Genomic DNA, 21,400 nt, shown 5'->3' with positions numbered 1-21,400 from the left:
CCCAAACCCCTGCTATTCTCTCGGATTGAACAGTAACATCCCTTCCCCTTCCACTCCTACAGATTCCTCACGCCAAAGAGTCCCTTATTGTTTTTTGTACCCCAACAGCTGATCACCCTGCTTGATGAGACACCTATTGCAGTAGTGCCCCCTATAGGATCTCATTGCATGATCCTTTGTGGCAGATGTGTGTGGAAGACAGGGGCCCCAACGTCCATCTTCCTATCTGATTACAAGCCCTCTGACACCAAACTTCCCTCCCTGGAGGGTATTAAACTTCACTTTCTCTTCTATTTATAGCCCCTAGTTCTGTCCCTGCGACTGGGAAAAACATTTTCTCTATGTCTTCCCTAACAATCTCTATAAATAATCTGGGAAAAAGGTTACACCAGGACATCCCCTATCCTCTCCTTTGCTTGAAATAAAACAGTTCCAGACTTTTAAATCCTTCCTGTTAGTTATAAGTGATGAGTTATTGTTATCGATCTGGTAAATCTGTTTCACTTTTTCCCAGTGCTGCTATATAATCTTTTTACAACATGGAGACTAGGAAAGTATACAGTACTTCCAAATGTGGTCAGAAAGTGGTGCAATACACATTAACGCTACCCTTTTTAAACACAGGAGCGTACTGCAGCATTTTTTGAGATTGGTTCAACCAGCTGTCTTGCAGATTTTTAGTGAGAAGGCTGCACTGCAGGAGAGAGAGTCGTGGTTGTTGTGTTGGAGGGCTGGTTATTACGTGGTAGGAACTGGCATGACAGAGACCAACACTAAATCATTCTTTTTACGTGACAATGTCTGTCCATCACTAAAAATAATCAAAGTGTAGTTAGTGCCCGAGCTAAGACTGGACTGTTCTTTTGGAAGAACCATAAGGTCAGCTCATCTAGATTTGAAATAAAATTATACTCACTGGGCAGAATATTAAACCACGGCCTCAATAAATCATTATTTGGGGCCAAGTAACTTTCTTGAACAATAGTTTTATTCCAGGAGAGAATTTGGAGCTATCAGGTAAGTGTTGAGACAAAAACAGATATTGCTGAAAAAGTTCAGCAGGTCTGGAAGCATCTTTGGAGAGAAATCAGAATTAATGTCGAGTGATCCTTCCTCAGAACAATTTCAATTTCTATTTTTGTCTCTGATTTAAAGCATCTGTAGTTCTTTTGGCTTTGTTTTTTTGTTAAATGTTGAGGTTTTGATGTCTAGTCTGTGCTGGAATGGGGGTCAAGAATGGATGGAAGCTAAAAATAGTACCATTAGTTCCCAGGTGCGTGCTGAACTTGATCATTTCTATAGTGGTGGAGGTGTGGGATGATATGGTAAGGGATCACCTACTTGTGGCCGCACTCACCAGTACCATCTGAGATGCTTGAGATTCGCTGCCACTAATCCTTCTTATTAGTAATTGTCTGAGTTACTGATACTGAATGGGGAGCGGCGCCCAAACATGCCTTTTGGCAGAAAAGAACATCAATCTTTTTAAATAGAGTACGTTTACTACACAATATTTATTAACTCATTACATCATATCTGAGTCTGTTATGAGACCACAGGCTAGACTTATGAATCATAAGTGGAGCTTCTGTGTAGCTAGATACAGTTTAGCGCTTTCATCTGACACTGAGGAAAAGCCTAAAACAGCTGGTTACTTTCTCCCAGGAATATATCGTCATGGGAGGTGATTATCTCGTGATGTCTGCTCACCCTTTTGAGAAACTGACTGCCTCAGATGACAGACAATACAGCAGTCAGTTGACACAGCTCATTGGTAACAAGTGGTTCGCAATGAGCTGAGGCTGACTGGGAATTGTGAGATCTAGAGGATGGGTATAGGAGCAAGCCGCAGAGCCTGTTTATAATGGGGTTCCTAGAATTGGGTTTCATGTACCCTTCCCGTCAGATAATGTGACTGCAATGCATATGTCTTGGTTTAAACTTTAACGAAGTCAGACTTGCTGATCCTTTCGAGCTGAAAGACCACGACTTGACCCTCCAGTTACCTCATTATCATGAGACCATCGATATAGGAGCAGAAGTAAGCCATTCAGCCCATCTGATCTGCTCTGCCATTCAGAGATCGTGGCTGATCTGATAAATCTTCAACTTCACTTTCCTGTCTTTTCCCTATAACCCTTGACTCACTTAGTGACTAAAAATCTGTCTGAGTCAGCCTTGAAATTACATGAAGACCCAGTCTCAACAGCCTGATGTGGTAAAGAATTTCATACATTCAATACGCTTTAAGAGGAGAAATTTCTCCTCGACTCTGTCTTGAAGGAGTGATCCCTTATTCTGAGGCTATGCACTCTGGTCCTCGACTTTCCCACAAAGGGGAGTAACACTGTCAAGTTCCCTAAGAATCTTGTACATTTCAATAAAGTCACGGGATGGGCAGGATGCCCTTTGGCTATTAACTAATCACCACAGGGAAGATCTCAATGAGTGCCTGTTTCCCCACACAGTGCAGCTTTTTGTCCCACATTTGAGCTCAACGGCAAGATTTAGAATCCTGCAGGGAAAATCCTACCCTAAATTTTTCTACATTTTGAACCTCTTTAACATGAATATATACTAGCAACTCCGTTACCGACCTTCCTAAATCTTTCCAACTATCTGTCAGAGCACCTTAATATGACAAATCTTTGCAAGATGTGATTTATTGTACAGCCCACAACATCAGTCTCCTTTTCTTTGATATAAATAAGTTATGCAGTTGTGATGCCTCGACCCCAGGCAAGGAGAGACAGTTACTCTGGAACTGTAACGAAGCCAGAGATACCCTAAGCTTCCTAATGAGGAGGGATGGGCTGGCTCCCCCTCTTTATTCTTCCAACCCCTCAGCTGTTTGCAACAAGGTTCATTTAAAAACATATCCGTCTCCTTGTGGAAATCTCTCTCCCAGACCCAAATAAACCAATGGAATCAAGCTTTCTTGGTTGACAAAGAGTGAGTTTATTAAATATTAAATATGAGAAGAATCAGGAACACGACAGACACACAGACGGGTATTAGAAATAAAACATGACTCTATAAAGATAATGGTTTTCTCAAACAAAAAGTGGATCATTTTCTGGTTTGTTTGTAAAGAGATCATTGGACATTGAACATTGAAGATTGAACATTGCAGCCACTGCTAGTGTTGTCCTGTTCATTTCACCATCTTTAGTTTTGCAGATTGTTAAGATTCTGTAGTTCTGGTTTCTTTCAACCATAATTGAAGTTCAGCATTCAGGGTGAGAGAGCGTCCTTCCTTGTCCTGTTTCCCTTTTCTCTGGCTGCTAGCTAGCTGATATCTAGCACTGAAATGGATATAGAATCTTGGGGGTCTACAATGAGGGGATAGTTCTTCAATTTTAATCTTCATAGCCAAAGAACCTTTTAACCCATTTTAAGTATCATGATAGCATTCATTGGTCGGGTTGTGATCTATAGATCTACTCCAAAACCTTAGAGCATTCATTCCCACTAGTTCAATCCAGTAGAGCTTAAGACAAATGTTTATCTCCTATCCTTGTGTATCCTTCAAAGGGAGAATCACAAAATGTGTCAGAAGTTTGGAACATAATCCGTAGTGGGTAATTGGCTGTTGAGCAGGATGTCATCAGCCCTTGTTGTCCTTTGTAGTCACAAAAGATCACAGTCCAGTCTGTTTTCAATCGCCTTTTCTCCCCTTACTAAAGGTCTGAGATGTGGAGTTCCTCTTGCATCAATAAACATACCATTTTGTCAGTGTCTCCCTCCAGGTCGCCTCTTACTTTACATCTGCGGCCCCACTTCTGGCTGCATTTGCCCTCTTCTAAAAACACATTTCCCAATGACAACTTAAAAATACTCATGGTCAGAAGACAGCGAATGTTAGATTCTATTATTGTGCTAGCCTCCAACCTTGCAGAGCTGTACCAGATTAAGTGAGAGACCAAAATGTGAGTAACAATGAGTATTCACCCATCACCATTTCTGCAAGGGGAGATTCCCTGTAATGGCAGGATGTTCTACTGACTGTGACCACCAGTGAGTTAGATCCAATTCCATTGAATGTTTCTTTCCATGTTTTCAACTATTCCGTTAAAGTTTGGTTCTAAGCATCTACACAACCCAACTGCCAGATATTTGCTGTTAAGTACAATATAACATTTAATTTATTTCAAAGAATTTGATTTGTAAGCTATTAAATTGTGGAATTATCAACATTTACAGCCAAGAGTGAAACAAATCAGTAAGTCTAAACAATATGCTCCTTGGGACATTTAACTGTATTAAAAGCTCTATTTAGATAATAGATGCTGTTGTTGTTATTGTGTGCGACCGAAGTTGGCTTTTAGCCTTCAGAATCTTCAAACCATAAATGTTTACAGCAGAGGGAGGCCATTCAGACATCGTGCCTGTGTCAGTGCTTTACAAATGCAGCATAAAATTAATTTTCCTACTCCATTCCTCCTTACTTCCATATCTTTTTTAGACATTACAGTCAATGCATCTGTTACTGCTATCTGATTTAATGCTATAGTGATGCAACCAAATGTTCATTTATGTTTGCATGCTCTGGTTCTTCACACAATCTTGGCAACTTGCTTCAGGACTTTTACCCAATTTTATTCCTGTATTTGCTGATGCTGTAATAATGAAATTCCTCTGGTGCAAAATCCTAGCACTATATTAACAATAAGAGGTGTTTGCCAAAATGTACTGCCTTATCCAGCTGGCAAACTTTGTTTGATCCATGAAATGTCCTGTTTGCATTGCTCACAGAAAAACAAATCAACAGAAAATGGCAATGAAATGCCAAACAGTGCAGAAATCTTACATAAAAGGTAAATTAAATATTCTTATGAAGAGAAACTTAGGCTATATTTCTGCATCTAAAGCTAATTTCTGAAAGATAAGGCCTACAATATGTTTAAGCATCACTTTTAAAAGCATGTATTTTTATAATGTGTGATCAAGAAACTCTGAGGTCAGTGATTTGTTTTAGGAAATATAATCTCTTCTTGGAACCAGCCTAACTCCCTGGATTTGTGACAACAGTAATCTGCAGGGGCAGTCCTGCAGCCTATAACATGTACTTCTCAACATTTCTCAATGATGTTGAACACCGATAGAAATACTGGGCTATTGACACATAATTTAAAAATCTCAACTATTCACGTTATACGTTATGGATCTGGATGAAGGAACTGAGGGCATTGTTGCCAAGTTTGCAGATGACACAAAGGTGGAGAGACAGGTCTTGTTGAGTTAGCAGGGAGACTGTAGAAGGAGTTAGACCATCTAGGAGCGTGGGCAAAGAAGTGGCAGGTAGTAAATCTCATAACCTGAGGTTATGCACTTTAATAGGAAGAATAGAAGCATACACTATTCACTAAATGGGGAATGGCTTCGGAAATCTGAAGCACAAAGGGACTTGGAAGTCCTTGTTCAGGATTCTCTTAAGGTTAATATGCAAGGTTAAGTTGGTAGTTGCAATGTGAGCATTCATTTCAAGAGAGCTAGAATACAAAAGCAGAGATGTACTGCTAAGGTTGTATAATGTTCTGGTCAGATGGCATTTATAATCTTGTGAGCTGTTTTGGGCCCTGTATCTAATGAAGGATGTGCCGGTGTTGGAGGAGATCTGGAGCATATTTACAAGAATGATCCCGGGGATGAAGGGCTTATCATATGAGCAGCAGTTGAGGAGCCTGCCTGTACTCGATGGAGTTTAGAAGGATGAGGGGGATCTAATTGAAACTTACAGAATACTGAGAGGCCTGGATAGAGTGGACATGGAGAAGATATTTCCAACAATAGGAGAAACCAGGACCTAACGGTACAATCTCAGAGTGAAGGGATGACCCTTTAGAACTGAGATGAGGAGGAATTTCTTCACCAGTGAGTGTTTAATCTGTGGCGTTCTTTGCCGCAGAGGACTGTGAAGACTTAGTCGTTCAGTGTATTTAAGACAGACAGATAGGCCCTTGATTGGAAGGGGGTTTAAGGATTATGGGGAGAAAGCAGGAAAATGGGATTGAGAAACATATCAGCCATGGTCAAATGTAGAAGCAGACTTGATGGGCCGATTGGCTTAATTCTGCAACTGTATCTTATGGTCTCCAGATTTATCCCCTGCTTTTTTTCCATCCATGTGTTGAATGAATTTTGTTATATGCACCAGCATCAAGCTGACGAGCGGATATGCACCTTCAGTAGAAATAAAAAGAAAATACAAAATGTGTATTTTTAACATGTTACCATAAACATGGAAGAAATCCTTGACATAATATTCAGTCGCAAAAAAGAAAATAAATGCAGATACGTGTTAGAGACTGTCTTGACTTGTATATTGAATTCTTTAGTTTCATTTTTCTGCTCCTGGACAATCAATGTTAGCACCTCTCAGCAGGTCATATTCGAGGTTAATTTCTTGTATCTTAAACTTTAAAATGATCTGTATTTCACGGTGGAAAAATGGCCTCGTCACTCACCATCTTGTATGCTATCTATTTCACTTTAGTGCTGGCTAACAGTGTTGTTGGCAAAGAGCTCTAACTAGTTTACTATGATCATTTTTAATAATAAGGAAATATTTTCCCTTCCTAAGTAGTAGGATGAAAATGTGTGGTTATGGTGGCATGAAAGCAGAACACTTGCGGAGATAATTTTAACAAGTTACAGCTACAACAATATTGAATAATTTTGTTGATTATTTTTGAAATTCAATGGAAATGAAGAACAAACCTAGCTATTTGGAGCCAATCACAAAATATTTTCAGGCAGACAAATTACACATCAAGGTGTACAGTCAGCAAATTCTCTGAATCCGGTGGGACAAGCTAAAGCAATTCCTACCACATACGTGTAGAATATTAAAACAGAGAACTTTCACTAGATCTGTGGAGAGAGAAAATGAGTTAACATTTCAGATTTTTGACATTTAAAACTCAACACTATTGCATCCATCTCACAGATAAAACTTTACCCTGTGCAACTGCTGATCTAGCAAACAGAATTTTGAATCCTTAAAAGTAGTAGCATATTTATTCCACACATTTCTTTTAGGAATGAATACCATTCTTGAGATTTTTTTTTTGGCATCTTGCATTCGTTACTACAAAAAAAAAAGTTGTAAAGGGGATGTTATTATGTGAAACCTGCCACATTTGCAAAGCCCAAGATCATATGGGGTACTGTTCAGGGATGGAGAGCAAGTGAAAATTCAGCTCTAGTACTATCATATGCTTCACAATAATGTAGATTTATTTACAAAAAAAAAGTATTGTCTCACCAGAATAATTGGAAGAATGGGTGGTCTGTTTTTAAAACAAACATTCATCTCTGGAGTTTTCTGAACTGTCTATTTTTAAAAATAGACAATGTTTCAATTCAACATTGAGAAGCACATGTACAATAAATACTGCTTGCAGACAGTTCTAATTGCCTCCATTTTAACATTCCAGTATCATGGATCGAGAAGTTGCTCTAATGTCAGAAATGGATAAAGTCAAAAAGGAAGCGAGTAAGTAATTAACACAGTTTTCTTTGACAGAACTAAATGGTCCTGTCCAACTTATTTTAAGATTCCCATTTTCCCTGTTAGTTCTATCATTTCAACTTCCATATTTCATGATATTCAACACCTCAAGCATGTATTAAGAAGATTTTCACAACATTATAACAATCCAAAGCACTTCCCAGCTCATAGCATACAATAAACACACTGCTTTAACAGTAAGATATGAAATGAAGACTACTGAAATGTACTGTTGCTATTTCCAATTCAATAATGTTGCTATTTCCAATTCAGTGTCAGCTTGACAGGTTGAATATTCAAATGTTGGTCTGAATAATAATCGAATTATTCCAGTACATATTCAATGCATCATATGTGCCAGCACTTCCCAATGACTGAAACCTCCAACCTAATTTTTCAATTTGCGTCAGACATTTAAAATGTTGGCCAGTCGTGTAGATTACATGTAAGAGACAGTGAATGGAATGCTATTCACAAAGCAAAATTAGAAGATCCTATTTCATACGTAATTGGTATAAATTTACAAAGCTGAAGTCCACAAACAACTACTCAAAATACTGCGGCACTGAAAATCTCAAATGCAAGCAGAAAGTGCTGGAAACCTCTTAGCAGTCCAGTCAGCATAAATGGAGAGAGAAGTGGTTAACATTTCAGATAGATGATGCTTCATGAGAAATACTTTACAGATTTAAAACCTTGCAACAAGAAGATGTGGTTTTGTTCAAAGACTTCCTTTTGAATCAATTAGTTCTATCAAATAAACACTGAAATAGAATATTACACTCTGCAAGTACATTTAAACTAATGTTGTTTACCTCATTTGTGACAAAAGCTTTGCATTCTGTAAGATGTAAACAGCTTTCTCATCCCTCATTGGCAGCCAGTAATGTATCGCAATAAGAGAATCACAGAATTGTTATGGTGCAGAAGGCAATCCGAATGAGCATTATGACTCAGTGTCATTCTCCTGTCTTTCCCTGTAACTCTGAACATTATTTCTATTCAAATAATAATCTAATGCAATTTGAATGCCACAATTGAATTTACCTCTGTACACTGTCAGGTAGTACATCCCAGGCCCTAACTACTCACTATGTGGAAATGTTTTTTATTGCCACATTGGATTTGCTTCTTTTGCTAATAAATTTGAGCCCTTTTATGAATGGGAACAGATTCTCCATATCTACTCTATCCAGACCCCAAATTATTTTAAATTTCAAATATCTTAGTCATTTCCACTCCAAGGAGAGGAGCCCCAACTTCTTCAATCTATCTTTGTAATTGGTCCCAGGGATGAGAAACTTTATTCCTGTAAGCTTCGTCTTCACTCTCTCCACTGTGTTCACGCGCTTCTTGAAGTGTGGTTCCCAGAATTGCACATAAGTTAGACCTCATCTAACGAGTATGTAGTACAAATTCAGCAAAAACCTCCTTGCACTTTTGCTCCTCTTCCTTTTAATAAAGCTGAGGATTTTGTCCTAACTACTCTCTTCACTTGTCCTACCATCTCCAATGACTTATACACGTACATCCCCAGGTCTCTCTGCTTCTGCACACACTCTATAATAGCCTTCATTTTGTATGGTCTCACCATGTTCTTTTTCTACCAAAGCATAGTCACTTCACACTTCTCTGCATTGAACTTCAACTGCCACCTCTCTGGCCACTCCTCCAATGTGTAAATGTCCTTTTGAAGCTCAACACTGCCCTCTTTACAGTTTACAGTTATTCAAAGGTTTGTATCATCTGCAAAATTTGAAACTGTCCCCTGTACCCCAAGCGAATGTAATCAATATATATCAGGAAAGGCAATGGCCCCCAATACCAACTATTGGGAAATTCCACTACAAACGTTCTTCCAGCCCAAAAAAACACCCACTAACCTTACACTCTGTTTCTTGTCACTCAGCCAACTTTATATCTGCATTGTTACTGGCCCTTTTATTCCATGAGTTCAAAGTTGCTGATAAATCTTCTGTTGGCATGGTATCAAATGCCTTCTGGAAATCCCTGTACACCACATCAACAGCATTATCCTTATCAATTCTCTTTGTTTCTTTTTAAAAATCCAGCAAGTTGATTGATCATGATTTCTCCCTTAAGAAATTCAAACTGGCTCACCTTCATTCACCCACATTTGCCCATATTGGGAGATTAATTCTATCCTAAATTATAGTTTCTAGAAGTTTTCCCATCACCAAAGTTAAGCTGTAACTGCTGGACTTATCTTTTACACCATTTGTAGAACAAGATGCAATATTTACAGTTCTCCAGTCATCTAGCACCACTCTGGAATCTAAGGAAGAGTGAAAATTTATGGCCACTGCCCCCACAATTTCTACAGTCTCTTCCTTAAGCATCCTTCGAAGTATTCCATACAGTTCCAGTATCTTGTCAGTACTAACATTCTATCCAATATTATCCACTTATTAATTTTCAGCCATTCTAATGACCTGAATTTCATTGTCTGTCACCATGTCCTAGGTTATATCTGCTTCCTTTATAAAGACAGATGCAAAGTATTTATTTAGTACCATCTGTGTCACTGCTTCCATTTGTAAATCCCATTTTGGACTCTAATTAGTCCTATTTCTTCTTGTACTTTTTTTTTTAACCATGTATGAGCATGTAGAAGACTTTAGAGCTCTCTTTTTCTGTTTGCTACTAGCATCTTTTCATAATCCCATTTTACTTCGCTTATTTCCCTTTCGACTCTGTTCTGAACCTTCTACATTCAGCTTGGTTCTCAATTGTATTTTCTGTTTGATGCCTGTCAAAAAATCCTTTTTTTCTTTGCCTTAATGTCTACCTCCTTTTTCATCCAGGGAGGTCTGGATTTATTTGCCCTACTTTTCCATTTTGAGGGAATATATATTCAGCATGTCTGACCTATCTCTTCTTTGAAGGTAACCCATTGTTCAGTGACCATTTTTCCCACCAACTATTGGCTTCAGTCTAACTGCCCCAGCTCTGGTATCACTCCCAGTTAGTTACTTTTACTCTGGATTCTTTGTTATTTTCCACCATCATCCTGAACCTGATACAATGATCTCTGTCTCCAAAATATGGTCTCACTGTCACTTTGTCTACTTGGCCCACCTCATTCCCAAGACCCAACTGGACTGAACACTTTCCCATTAGACTCAACACATACTGCATCTCTACATGCTTCCAATAGTTGGTTGTCTATAGACTGCACTGAGCTATGCAATTGCACCTTTTTGTTCCTCAGTTCTAGCCGCATCAATTCTACCGAACTGTGTTGGACGTTCCTTTTCTCCTGCACAGATCTACCTTGCATCCAGGAATGCTTAACATCTATGCTTGCCCTTCCTTGAGCCATGTCTCACTAATTCATAATTCCACATGGCAGCCTGCATCTGTAACTCATCCATCTTATTTACTGTCCTCCATGCATGCGCAAAAATGCGTTATAACTCTGACTTAGAATATTTTAATTTCTCTCTTATTTTTGATTCCACTTATTAACCAACTATTCTCTATTCTAGCATTAACTGTCTCAACCTGTATTTGGCATGTCCTGTCTTTCTTGTCTGATATTCTCTCCCAGATCCCAAGAAGTAGGAAAAACTAACCTGTTCTTTCTTTTCTATTTTACATACACCACCTCTGTCTGGAAAGGAAACAGAAATTTTGTTGAAAATACCTGTCCATGCTAAAGTAAACAGCAGCAATAACTGAGGACAGTATCAGTAAGCCAACATTTCCAAACTAATCCGCCTCCAAACACCAGTAGTGGCTCTAGGAGCATGTATACACCATTAATTTATTCAATTTTAACAGACTTTGCTCCATTAATGGCCTGCTCAGTGATGTACACTCTGAGGTATGGTCTAATATACTATCTTTTGATGCTTTGCTGAAGGTGATGGTTGAATTCCCATTCACTTGAATAAGTCATTTCAGAGCAATTGGGCAGAACCAGTTAAAGCAACAAATCAATAAGGTACAGTCGAAATCACTTGCTTTTGTGGTTTGTTTTCCCCTCACTTAAAATCCAACCTTGCCTGAACTAGGCCCCTTACTTTCTCCTCCACAAAACTAACCATGCAACTGAGTCAACATTGCAAAATTCCACTGATGGCACTGGTTCTGGAAGGCTGTTAAACTGGATTTATTTTCTTGGTTGCGTAGATTTTAAACAGATTTCAAGTAATTTTCTCCTCTAATATTAGCTGTGGTAAAATTACAGGAGAATGTTGTCAGAGTCAAAATTAATTCTGACCAGAAGCAGTATGGGTTAACAAAGGGCACCCAGCATACATTTGTTAGATGCAAATTGCACTGTATTAACTTAATTGAGTTCCTTGATGAAATGACCAAGGATTGTTGGAGGACGTGTTGGATGTTGAAGATGAGCATTTTTTAAAAAGATTTTGGATAAAGGATTACTCGCCTGTTTTCCTGGGAAAATAATAGCACATGGTATTGAATGAATTGGGATGAATTTGGTAAATAACAGCTAAGGAATATGAGACACAGGATAGTGGTGAATGGATGCTACTCTGACTGGATAGAAGTATTTAATAGCGTCCCCTAGAATCATTGCTGGTCTCATTATGTAGGTGACTTGGACTTATAGGGAGTACAATTTCAAAGTTTGTAGATGGTATGAGACTTGGAAATGCTGTAAATAGAGGGCATGATTACAGCAAAGCTCAGGAGGACATAGATAGATAGACTGATGAAGTGCATAGACACATAGGAGTTGCTATTTAATTTAGATATGTTTGAAATAATGCAACAACATAAGTGTCAGAGTCAAGGAGCTGTACAGCGTGGAAACCGACCCTTCAGTCCAACTCATCCATACTGACCAGATATTCCAAATTAATCCAGTCCCATTTGCCAGCATTTGGCCCATATTCCTCTTAACCCTTCCTATTCATATACCCATCCAGATGCCTTTTAGATGTTGTAATTGTACCAGCCCCTACCACTTCCTCTGGTAGTTCATTCCATTCACGCACCGCCCTCTGCATGAAAAATTTGCCCCTTAGGTCCCTTTTAAATCTTCCCCCTCTCACCTTAAACCTATGCCCTCTAGTTTTGGACTCCCCTACCCTGGGGAAAAGACCTTGGCTGTTCACCTTATCGATGTCCCTTATGATTTTATAAACCTCTATAAGGTCACCCCTCAGCCTCCGATGCTCGAGGGAACATAACCCAAGCCTATTCAGCCTCTCCCTTTAACTCAACCCCTCCAACCCCAGCAACATAGAACATAGAACAGTAAAGCACAGTATAGGCCCTTCAGCCCACGATGTTGTGCTGAACTTTTACCCGAAACCTAAGGTCTATCTAACCTTCACCCCTCCTTATACTATCATCCATATGCCTATCTAATAGCCACTTAAATGCCCCTAATGAGGCCGACTCTACTACCCTCTACGGCAATGCATTCCACGCCCACTACTGCTCTCTGAGTAAAGAACATACCTCTGACGTCTCCCCTATATCTAACTTCACTCACTTTAAAATTATGCCCTCTCCTAATAGCTACCTCCACCCTAGGAAAAGGTCTCTGGCTGTCCACTCTATCTATACCTCTGATCATTTTGTACACCTCTATCAAGTCACCTCTCATCCTTTGTCGTTCTAAAGAGAAAAGCCTTAGCTCTCTCAACCTTTCCTCATAAGACCTTCCCTCCATTCCAGGCAACATCCTGGTAAATCTCCTCTGCACCTTTTCTAACGCTTCCACATCTTTCCTGTAATGAGGTGACCCGAACTGGACACAATACTCCAGATGTGGCTGAACCAGGGTTTTGTACAGCTGAAGCATAACTTCACAGCTCTTGAACTCAATCCCTCTTTTAATGAAAGCTAAGACACCATGCAACTTCTTAACAAATCTATCCACCTGGATGGCAGCTTTCAGGGAACTGTGGACATCTTTATAAATCTTTTCTGAACCCTTTCAAATTTCACAACATCAGAAATCACATGATACTAGGATATAGTCCTTCAGATTTATTTGAAAACATAAGCTTTCAGAACCTCAGTCCTCCTTCAGGTGTTAGTGAGAGAGGTAGTATCAGACACAGAATTTAGAAGTAAAAGATCAAAGGTTCACACCATTGATGAGGATTTATTAAATAAACCTAAGATGCTATTAAATCTTTAATCAGTTAGAAGGTTTTAATTGATTAATATGTATATGTAAATCCCTGAATTCCTTTCAAGTCACTGTCCTGAGAGAACTAAAGGTTTTATCAGTGTAAAGAAGAGGTGACATTTTAGGTCAGACAATGCATGTTAGGTGTGAGAACTTGTTTAGAATCTGTGTTTTAGTTTTAGTCAGACTAGTTTTATTTCTAAAGTAGGAATTTATAAAACACCACGTTGACTGTTTATAAGTTGTGCTTTTTGAACAAAATAGAATGTATCTGCAAATACAAATTCACCCTACAGATTCATGTGTGTGTGTGTGTGTGTGTGTGTGTGCATGTGGGGGAGGGGGGGGCGGGGGTTTGGTGTGGGAGACAGAAGGAGAGAAAAAGATTGTGTGTGTGTGTGTGTGTGTATTGGGGTGGGGTGTGGAGAGAGAAAAAGAGAGTGTGTATGTGCACGCACACACTCTCTCTTTCTCCCCTTCCTCCCCATGCGCGCACACATACTCTCTGTCACTCACTCTCTCACTCTCTCTCTTTCTTCCCACTCTCGCACATACACACTCTTTTTCTCTCTTTCTTCCCACACACACACGCGCACACACTCTCTCTCCCACCCTCCCTCTCGCACACACGTGAATCTAGGGGGTGAATTTGTATTTGCAGATGCATTCTATTTTGATCAAAAAGCACTCAATATATAGACAGCCAGTTTTATAAATGTTTTATAAATTCCTATTTTAGAAATAAAACCAGTCTGACTCCAGACCAAAACACAAACAGATTCTAAACAAGGCCTCATTGTCTGATCTAAAATGTCATCTCCTCTTTACACTGATAAAACCTTTAGTTCTCTCAGGACAGTGACTTCAAAGGAATTCAGGGATTTACATATACATATTAATCAATTAAAACCTTCTAACTGATTAAAGATCTAACAGCATCTTGGGTTTGTTTGGTGTGACCCTTTGATCTTTTGCTTATAAATTCTGTGTCTGATACTACCTCTCTCACTAACACCTGAAGAAGGAGTAAGACTCTGAAAGCTAGTGATTTCAAATAAACCTGTTGGACTATAACCTGGTGTTGTGATTTCTGACCTTGTCCACCCCAGTCCAACACCGGCACCTCCACATTAAAGTTTAACAACATCTTTCCTGTGGCAGGGAGAAGAGAATTGAATACAGTATTCCAAAAGTGGCCTAACCAATGTCCTGTACAGCCGCGACATGACTTCCCAACTCCTATTCTCAATGCCCCGAGCAATAACGGCAAGCGTACCAAATGCCTTCTTCACTGACGTCTCTACCTGCAACTTCACTTTCAAGGAATTATGAACCTGCACCCCAAGGTCTCTTTGTTCACCAACACTCCCCAGGACCTTATCTTTAAGTGTATAAGTCCTGCCCTGATTTGCCTTTCCAAAATGCAGCACCTCACATTTGTCTAAATGAAACTCCATCTGCCACTGCTTGGCCCATTAAACAATCTGATCAAGATCCCGTTGTGCTCTGAGGAAACCTTCTTCGCTGTCCACTACGCCTGCAAACTTACTAAACATACCTCCTATGTTCACATCCAAATCATTTATATAATACACAAAAAGCAGTGGACCCAGCACTGAGCCTTGTGGCACACTGATGGTCATGGGTCTCCAGTCTGAAAAGCTACCCTCCACCACCACTGTCTGTCTCCTACCTTCAAGCAAGTTCTGTATTCAAATGGCTAGTTATCCTGTATCCTATGTAATCTAACATTGCTCACCAGTCCATCATGAGGAAGCTTGTGTGAACGCTTTACTGAAGTCCATATAGATCATGTCCACTGCTCTACCTTCATTAATCCTCACTGTCAGTGTGAGGTAAAGGGATGATGTTTCCCACCAACTCACTAATTAAGTCCTGGATAAGAAATCCATTAGGCACTTTCTAGACCCACTATCCAATGAAAGCCCTTAGTTTGTCATTTCATGGCCAGTGAAAGGGCCCAACCCATCACGTCTCTAATTACTTGCCTTCCCAGCATGTGGAAAACATGGCTGCTCTCCCATCTAGAAAAGCAGGATGACCTGCCTGCTGGGTTGGGAGGAGGGAAGTGGGGAATGCAATCTGGGGCCACCATGCATGAGGGACAAAGGGTTGGGGGAAGTTGGGGGGGGCACTTCTGAAAGCGACATCCCTGTCCCTGCCTCTGGCTCCCCAGTATCCCTCATCCTGTGGTACCCACCCTAACAGAAGATGAAGAATGCTTATCTTCTTCTTGCTGCTAAATCCTTCAAGAAGTAGGCTTGGACCGATGGCTTTTAGGATTGGCTAGCAGAATCTGGTAACGGGGAGATCAGTGTTGAGGCCTTTGTTGGGATAAGAAACACACCTATGCTCTCCCTGAATCTGCTGATTGACACACAATAGGCAACATTATCTCCATGATAGGCATGGCATATTAGATGCCACCAAATATATCTGCCCCTACTCTTTGACTAAAAATGGGAAAATCGCACCTTGCAATTCTACTGTTAGTGTTGTCATTCTTTTTATAGGTGGAAGACTAAATGCACGTGCCAAAGATATGTATTTCTGTTAAGAATCACATTCTTAAATGTATTAATAAAATTATACTAGGTTATCACCCTTAAATACATCAAGGAGTAGCGTTTAATGGAACAAAACAAGCAATTACTTACCAAGCTACTGCCCAATTGTGCTAGTTCAGGAAGATTTTATGCTGGCCATTATACGCATGAATTTTAGCAAAAACTTAAAACCTAACCAGTACAATTTCTAGACATAGTAGGAAGGGTCTAGGCCCGAAACGTCAGCTTTCCTGCTCCTCTGATGCTGCTTGGCCTGCTGTGTTCATCCAGTTCTACACCTTCTTATCTCAGTACAATTTCTAACCCAATTTCCCACTTGCATTGAAATAATAAACTCTACCTCTTTTATGGAAACATGTTTGTTACGAGTTCATCAGTGCCAAGACTGTCTTATATTTGGGCCTCAGTCTTTATTTATATTAACGACCTGTCGTGCCTCCACAGAATCTTGACGACAAGCCCTGGGACGGACATTGTTTGCAGTGACAGTCCTGCTCTTCCTTGCTATACAACAATGGATTTTTTTGCCTTTCTCTAAGAAAAGGTGGCTGAATTAACAATCCAGAGTGAAGGTGGGCCATCTCCAGTCCACTGTCCATGAGCAAGGGGCCTAATGTAAGCGTCAGTTCTTATCAGGAAGAGATGAAAAGTCTGAATATAAGATCTTTCAGGTGTCTTTGAGAGTGATGTGCTAGCCTCTGAAATTAGCCGTCATTGTGCTGTAAGACAAATGCAATTCCTAACCCTTTCGTATTTGCTGTGTACCTTTTGAAGCTAATGTACATTAGAAATTTGTAAGAGACTACCAAATCACCATAATGTTAAACTGCAGTGAATATGGTGCAGGAATAGTTTTGTTGAAACATTTTGTACTTCAGCACATTTACCTTCATCGGCTACTTGTCAAATGTTTTCAAGAGTTTGATTATTTAGGACGTATGAATCCCTCTTTCATTAGTTTTGCTTTCTTAACCGAGCGGACACATAGTCATTCAAGTTGCTTGATTAGGTGCTGATTCAGAAACACACTGGCGCCACCGTGCTGTATCCTTAGTTGACCTGACTCAGTTTCTACAGTTCTTTGGCACCACACTCCACATTTTTCTCAACCCTCCATGTCTTCTGGCACTAAGTTTTATTTTCCTTAAATAGATTTTAATCAAGCCTTATTAACTGTATCTGTATCATTTTGCCCAGTTTAGTTTAATCTTCTCTGTTTAAACACAAAAAAAGCCGTGTTTCTTAAAAATAATGTCAGCTTATTAGCTCGGACATGCATGTTCTGTTATATAGCAAAAGTATTACATAAAAGAAGACTAAATAACTCAAATCTTCTACCTGAGATCAGTGTCATACTTTATTATAATGTATCATATTCAAATTTACCTCTGTGCAAGCTTAGTATTTGGGTGCTCTAGGAAGACTTGATTTTATATAGTACTTACCATAACCACTGCTTGTCTCAAAAAGTGCTTTACAACCAGCAAAGAATGATTGAAGTGTAGAGATAACAAGGCATGGAGCTGGCTGAATACAGGAGGCCAGATAGCATCAGAGGAGCAGGAAAGCTGACGTTTCGGGTCAGACCCGAAACGTCAGCTTTCCTTCTCCTCTGATGCTGCCTAGCCTGCTGTGTTCATCCAGCTCCATGCCTTGTTATCTCAGACTCCAGTATCAGCAGTTCCTACTATCTATGATTGAAGTGTAGTTTCCTGTTGTATTGCAGGAAATCTAGCAGCCACATTGCTCACAGCAAGTTCCTCCAGACAATAATGTGATCATCTGGTTTTGGTGATTTGATTAAGAAAAAGTATTGGTCAGAACGCACATACCCTCCATTGGAATAACTTCTTTGCCCTTCTTTAAAAGATTGTCTGGTAGTATTTTGATGATAAATATGGCCTTCAGATATCACATCTGAAAATCAACACCAACATAATTCCCTAAGTCCTACAATGGAGTGTTAGCCTTTTTTTTGAGCTCAAGTCCTGGAGTGGGATTTGAAACTGGAATCTTGTGACTGTAGGATTGAGTAAAAATCCCCATGTTCTTAAATACTGGACCAAAGTCCTGAACTTTTCTAATGACTTTTAAAAGGTAAAGAAAGAAAGGCAGCTGGGCTCTGCTCTGGGAAAATTACACAGACACAGAGATTGCTGGTTGGACCCATTGTTCAGCCTGAAAATCCAATTCACACAGACTGAATGGGGCCTCTGCACATACCAGACTTTCAACTTCGATCAATACTCATGCACTGAGATACTGGATATTACACTTAATCAAAATACATTCACACCTACTTCTAACGATCAGTAAGTCAATTGACCTCAAAGGGAACCCCAGTAACACAGTGGCGACCGCAGATTTGGCATGAAGATAACAGACCCGCAATAGTATAATTGCAGGCCCCAACCCCAACCTGAGAGAGCTATCACCCTGAGAGCAATCCCCATCGCCATCTCCAGAAGAGGGATCCCAAACAGCTATCTCCCCAAGAGCTATCTGCGCAGCTATTCCAGAAGAGGGATCCCGATGGCAATCCCAAAACCCACCGACCCAGGCCTGTTCCACATCAGGATAACCAATGGCAACCGACCCATGACCAGCAGATCTGAGAACCGACAGCGTCCGAAACCACTGACCTGACTGACCCCACAAGGCCTCGGACACGTCCTGAGGTGAAAGCCAGCTCGCAAAAACCACCACAAAGTAAGGAAAACCAAGTGCTCACCTGATAAATCCACTACGCGTTCTACTGCATCAGCGGACTCAACCCAGACTCCAGGCCCATCCGTTATACAGAGGACAGTAACTAAATACACTATTAAATCAAACATAGCTTAAACACTATTAGAACTGAACCACAGGGTTTTGATGGCAAACCCTTAGTCAGGCTGACTATGTTTGATTTAATAGTGTATTTAGTTACTGTCCTCTGTATAACTGCTAGTGTCAATTTCACTGTTTGTTGTATTTACCTCTATTTCTTATAATACACTTACCTTTTGTATTTAATAAATGCAAAGGTTCCTTCTGCCCCTGAAACACCTGTCTACTGCCTTCTTCGTTTCACGTCCCAAAATAAGTCTAGTGTTGGAACCAGGGATCAAGAGGTGATTCAAATCACCTAAAAATCAGCAGATTACTGATCGTAAGCCAGACTCCCTACATGACTCAGAGGCAAGAGCCCTAGCAACTGAGCCACAGCCGATGTCATGATAAGATTTGAAAGATACCGCACCTTCAGGAAGTTCACCAGTTGTGCATCCCAGGATCACATTTGCACTTTGTTCTTCAGTCAGAAAATTACACTTCATTCCTTACCTCTCTTGAAGACCATTAATCCTGGGGAAAAAAAATTCCAGAAAAATCTATCCAGGCATATCTGGTTATTCAAATTGTACAAAGTCAAGCACAGCTGTTATATTCTACCAACTGCATCCAGGAAAATTTAAACTTATATTGGTTTAGTGCCTTTAAAATCATGAAATATCCCAACAAGCTTCACATGAGCATTCTCGACTTAAAGAGATTCTGGGGCAATGGAATAAAAACTTGATCAAAGAGTTAGTTTAAAGGAGTGTGAAATAACTGCACAGAGGCCGGTATCCCATCACCAAGTTGCCCTTTATTTATTTGTGCACAATACACTGGCAGTGATCAGCTAGCTTGGAATCAGTCTCCTGAACTGAGCAGATTCTAAATCCCCTGTTTATATATTTTTTTATCCCCGTCACCAAATCACCCTTTATTTATTTATGCTCAATACTCTGGCTAATCTCCTGTTTACATTGGTCGGCCAAGTCTGCATCCATCTCGGACTCCGAAGTTTCCTCAACACTAGACAGAGGGGGAGAACCTATGGTTTCTGACAGACTCCCTGGCTGTTCTGAGGTGTCAGGTATGTTTTGCTCTTGCCCCGTTTGCGAGGTAACAGCTTTCAGGTGATCCACGTGTTTGTTCAGGACTGTCTGACCTACCCGAACTCTGTTGAATGATGGGACTTGACCTCTCGTCCACATCACCTCGTATCCCTACAGGGCTATTTCCATGGTTCCGGCACCAAACTTTGTCCCCTTAAGTAAATTGTCTCTCTCACTTAGAGGAGGCATGTAGCCAGCATTGGCGTTTCTGCTGTCATTCCAGCCCTGGCCCGCCCCGCACCGCCGTGGAAATATCAGGTTTAAGCTGGTATGGAGTCTTCTCCTCATCAGCAACTCTGCTGGAGCTATCCCTGCTGTTGAGTGAGGTGTGGTCCTATAATCGAACAGGAACTATCATGTGGAGGTGCCGGTGTTGGACTGGGGTAGACAAGGTCAGAAATCACACGGCACCAGGTTATAGCCCGAAATGTCAGCCTTCCTGCTCCTATGATGCTGCTTGGCCTGCTGTGTTCATCCAGCTCTACACCTTGTTATCTCAGCTTTCAGAGCCTCACTCCTCCTTCAGGTGTTAGTAAGAGAGGTAGTATAAGACACAGAATTTATAAGTAAAAGATCAAAGGTTCACACCATTGATGAGGATGTATTGAACAAACCTAAGATGGTGTTAAATATTTAATTAGTTAGAAGGTTTTAATTGTTTAATATGTATATGTAAATCCCTGAATTCCTTTCAAGTCTGGGTCCTGAGAGAACTAAAGGTTTTATCAGTGCAAAAAAGAGGTGACATTTTAGGTCAGACAATGCATGTTAGGTGTGAGAACTTGTTCAGAATCTGATTGTGTTTTAGTTTAGAGTCAGACTGGTTTTTACGTCTAAAATAGGAATTTATAAAACATCATATTGACTGACTCTCTGTAAATTGTTTCAGAGATAGTAGGAACTTCAGATGCTGGAGAATCTGAGATAACAAGGTGTAGAGCTGGATGAACACAGCAGGCCAAGCAGCATCAGAGGAGCAGGAAAGCTGACGTTTCGGGCCTAGACTCTTCTTCAGAAATGGGGGAGGGGAAGGGGGTTCTGAAATAAATAGGGAGAGAGGGGGAGGCAGATAGAAGATGAATAAAGGAGAAGATAGATGGAGAGGAGACAGACAGGTCAAAGAGGCGGGGGTGGAGCGAGTAAAGGTGAGTGTAGGTGGGGAGTTAGGGAGGGGATAGGTCAGTCCAGGGAGGACGGACAAGTCAAGGGGATGGGATGAGGCTAGTAGGTAGGAGAT

At 40.3% G+C, this 21,400-nt stretch overlaps 1 protein-coding gene across 1 annotated transcript in view; it reads left to right on the top strand.

The window, feature by feature from the left end:
• The window catches only part of LOC109937334 (spermatogenesis-associated serine-rich protein 2), a 163,448-nt gene that overhangs the window by 117,924 nt on the left and 24,124 nt on the right, over positions 1–21,400 (top strand). The window contains exons 8-10 of the mRNA XM_048598724.1: positions 1,953–2,041; positions 4,756–4,817; positions 7,440–7,498. Coding sequence (XP_048454681.1) covers positions 1,953–2,041; positions 4,756–4,817; positions 7,440–7,498 — 210 coding nt within the window. The remainder of the gene's footprint in view (positions 1–1,952; positions 2,042–4,755; positions 4,818–7,439; positions 7,499–21,400) is intronic.

This window comes from Rhincodon typus, chromosome 7 (genome assembly GCF_021869965.1).
Source record: "Rhincodon typus isolate 14 chromosome 7, sRhiTyp1.1, whole genome shotgun sequence".
NCBI lineage: Eukaryota > Metazoa > Chordata > Chondrichthyes > Orectolobiformes > Rhincodontidae > Rhincodon > Rhincodon typus.
Note: the sequence above shows the minus strand (reverse complement) of the source record. Positions and strands in the feature narration are given on the sequence as shown.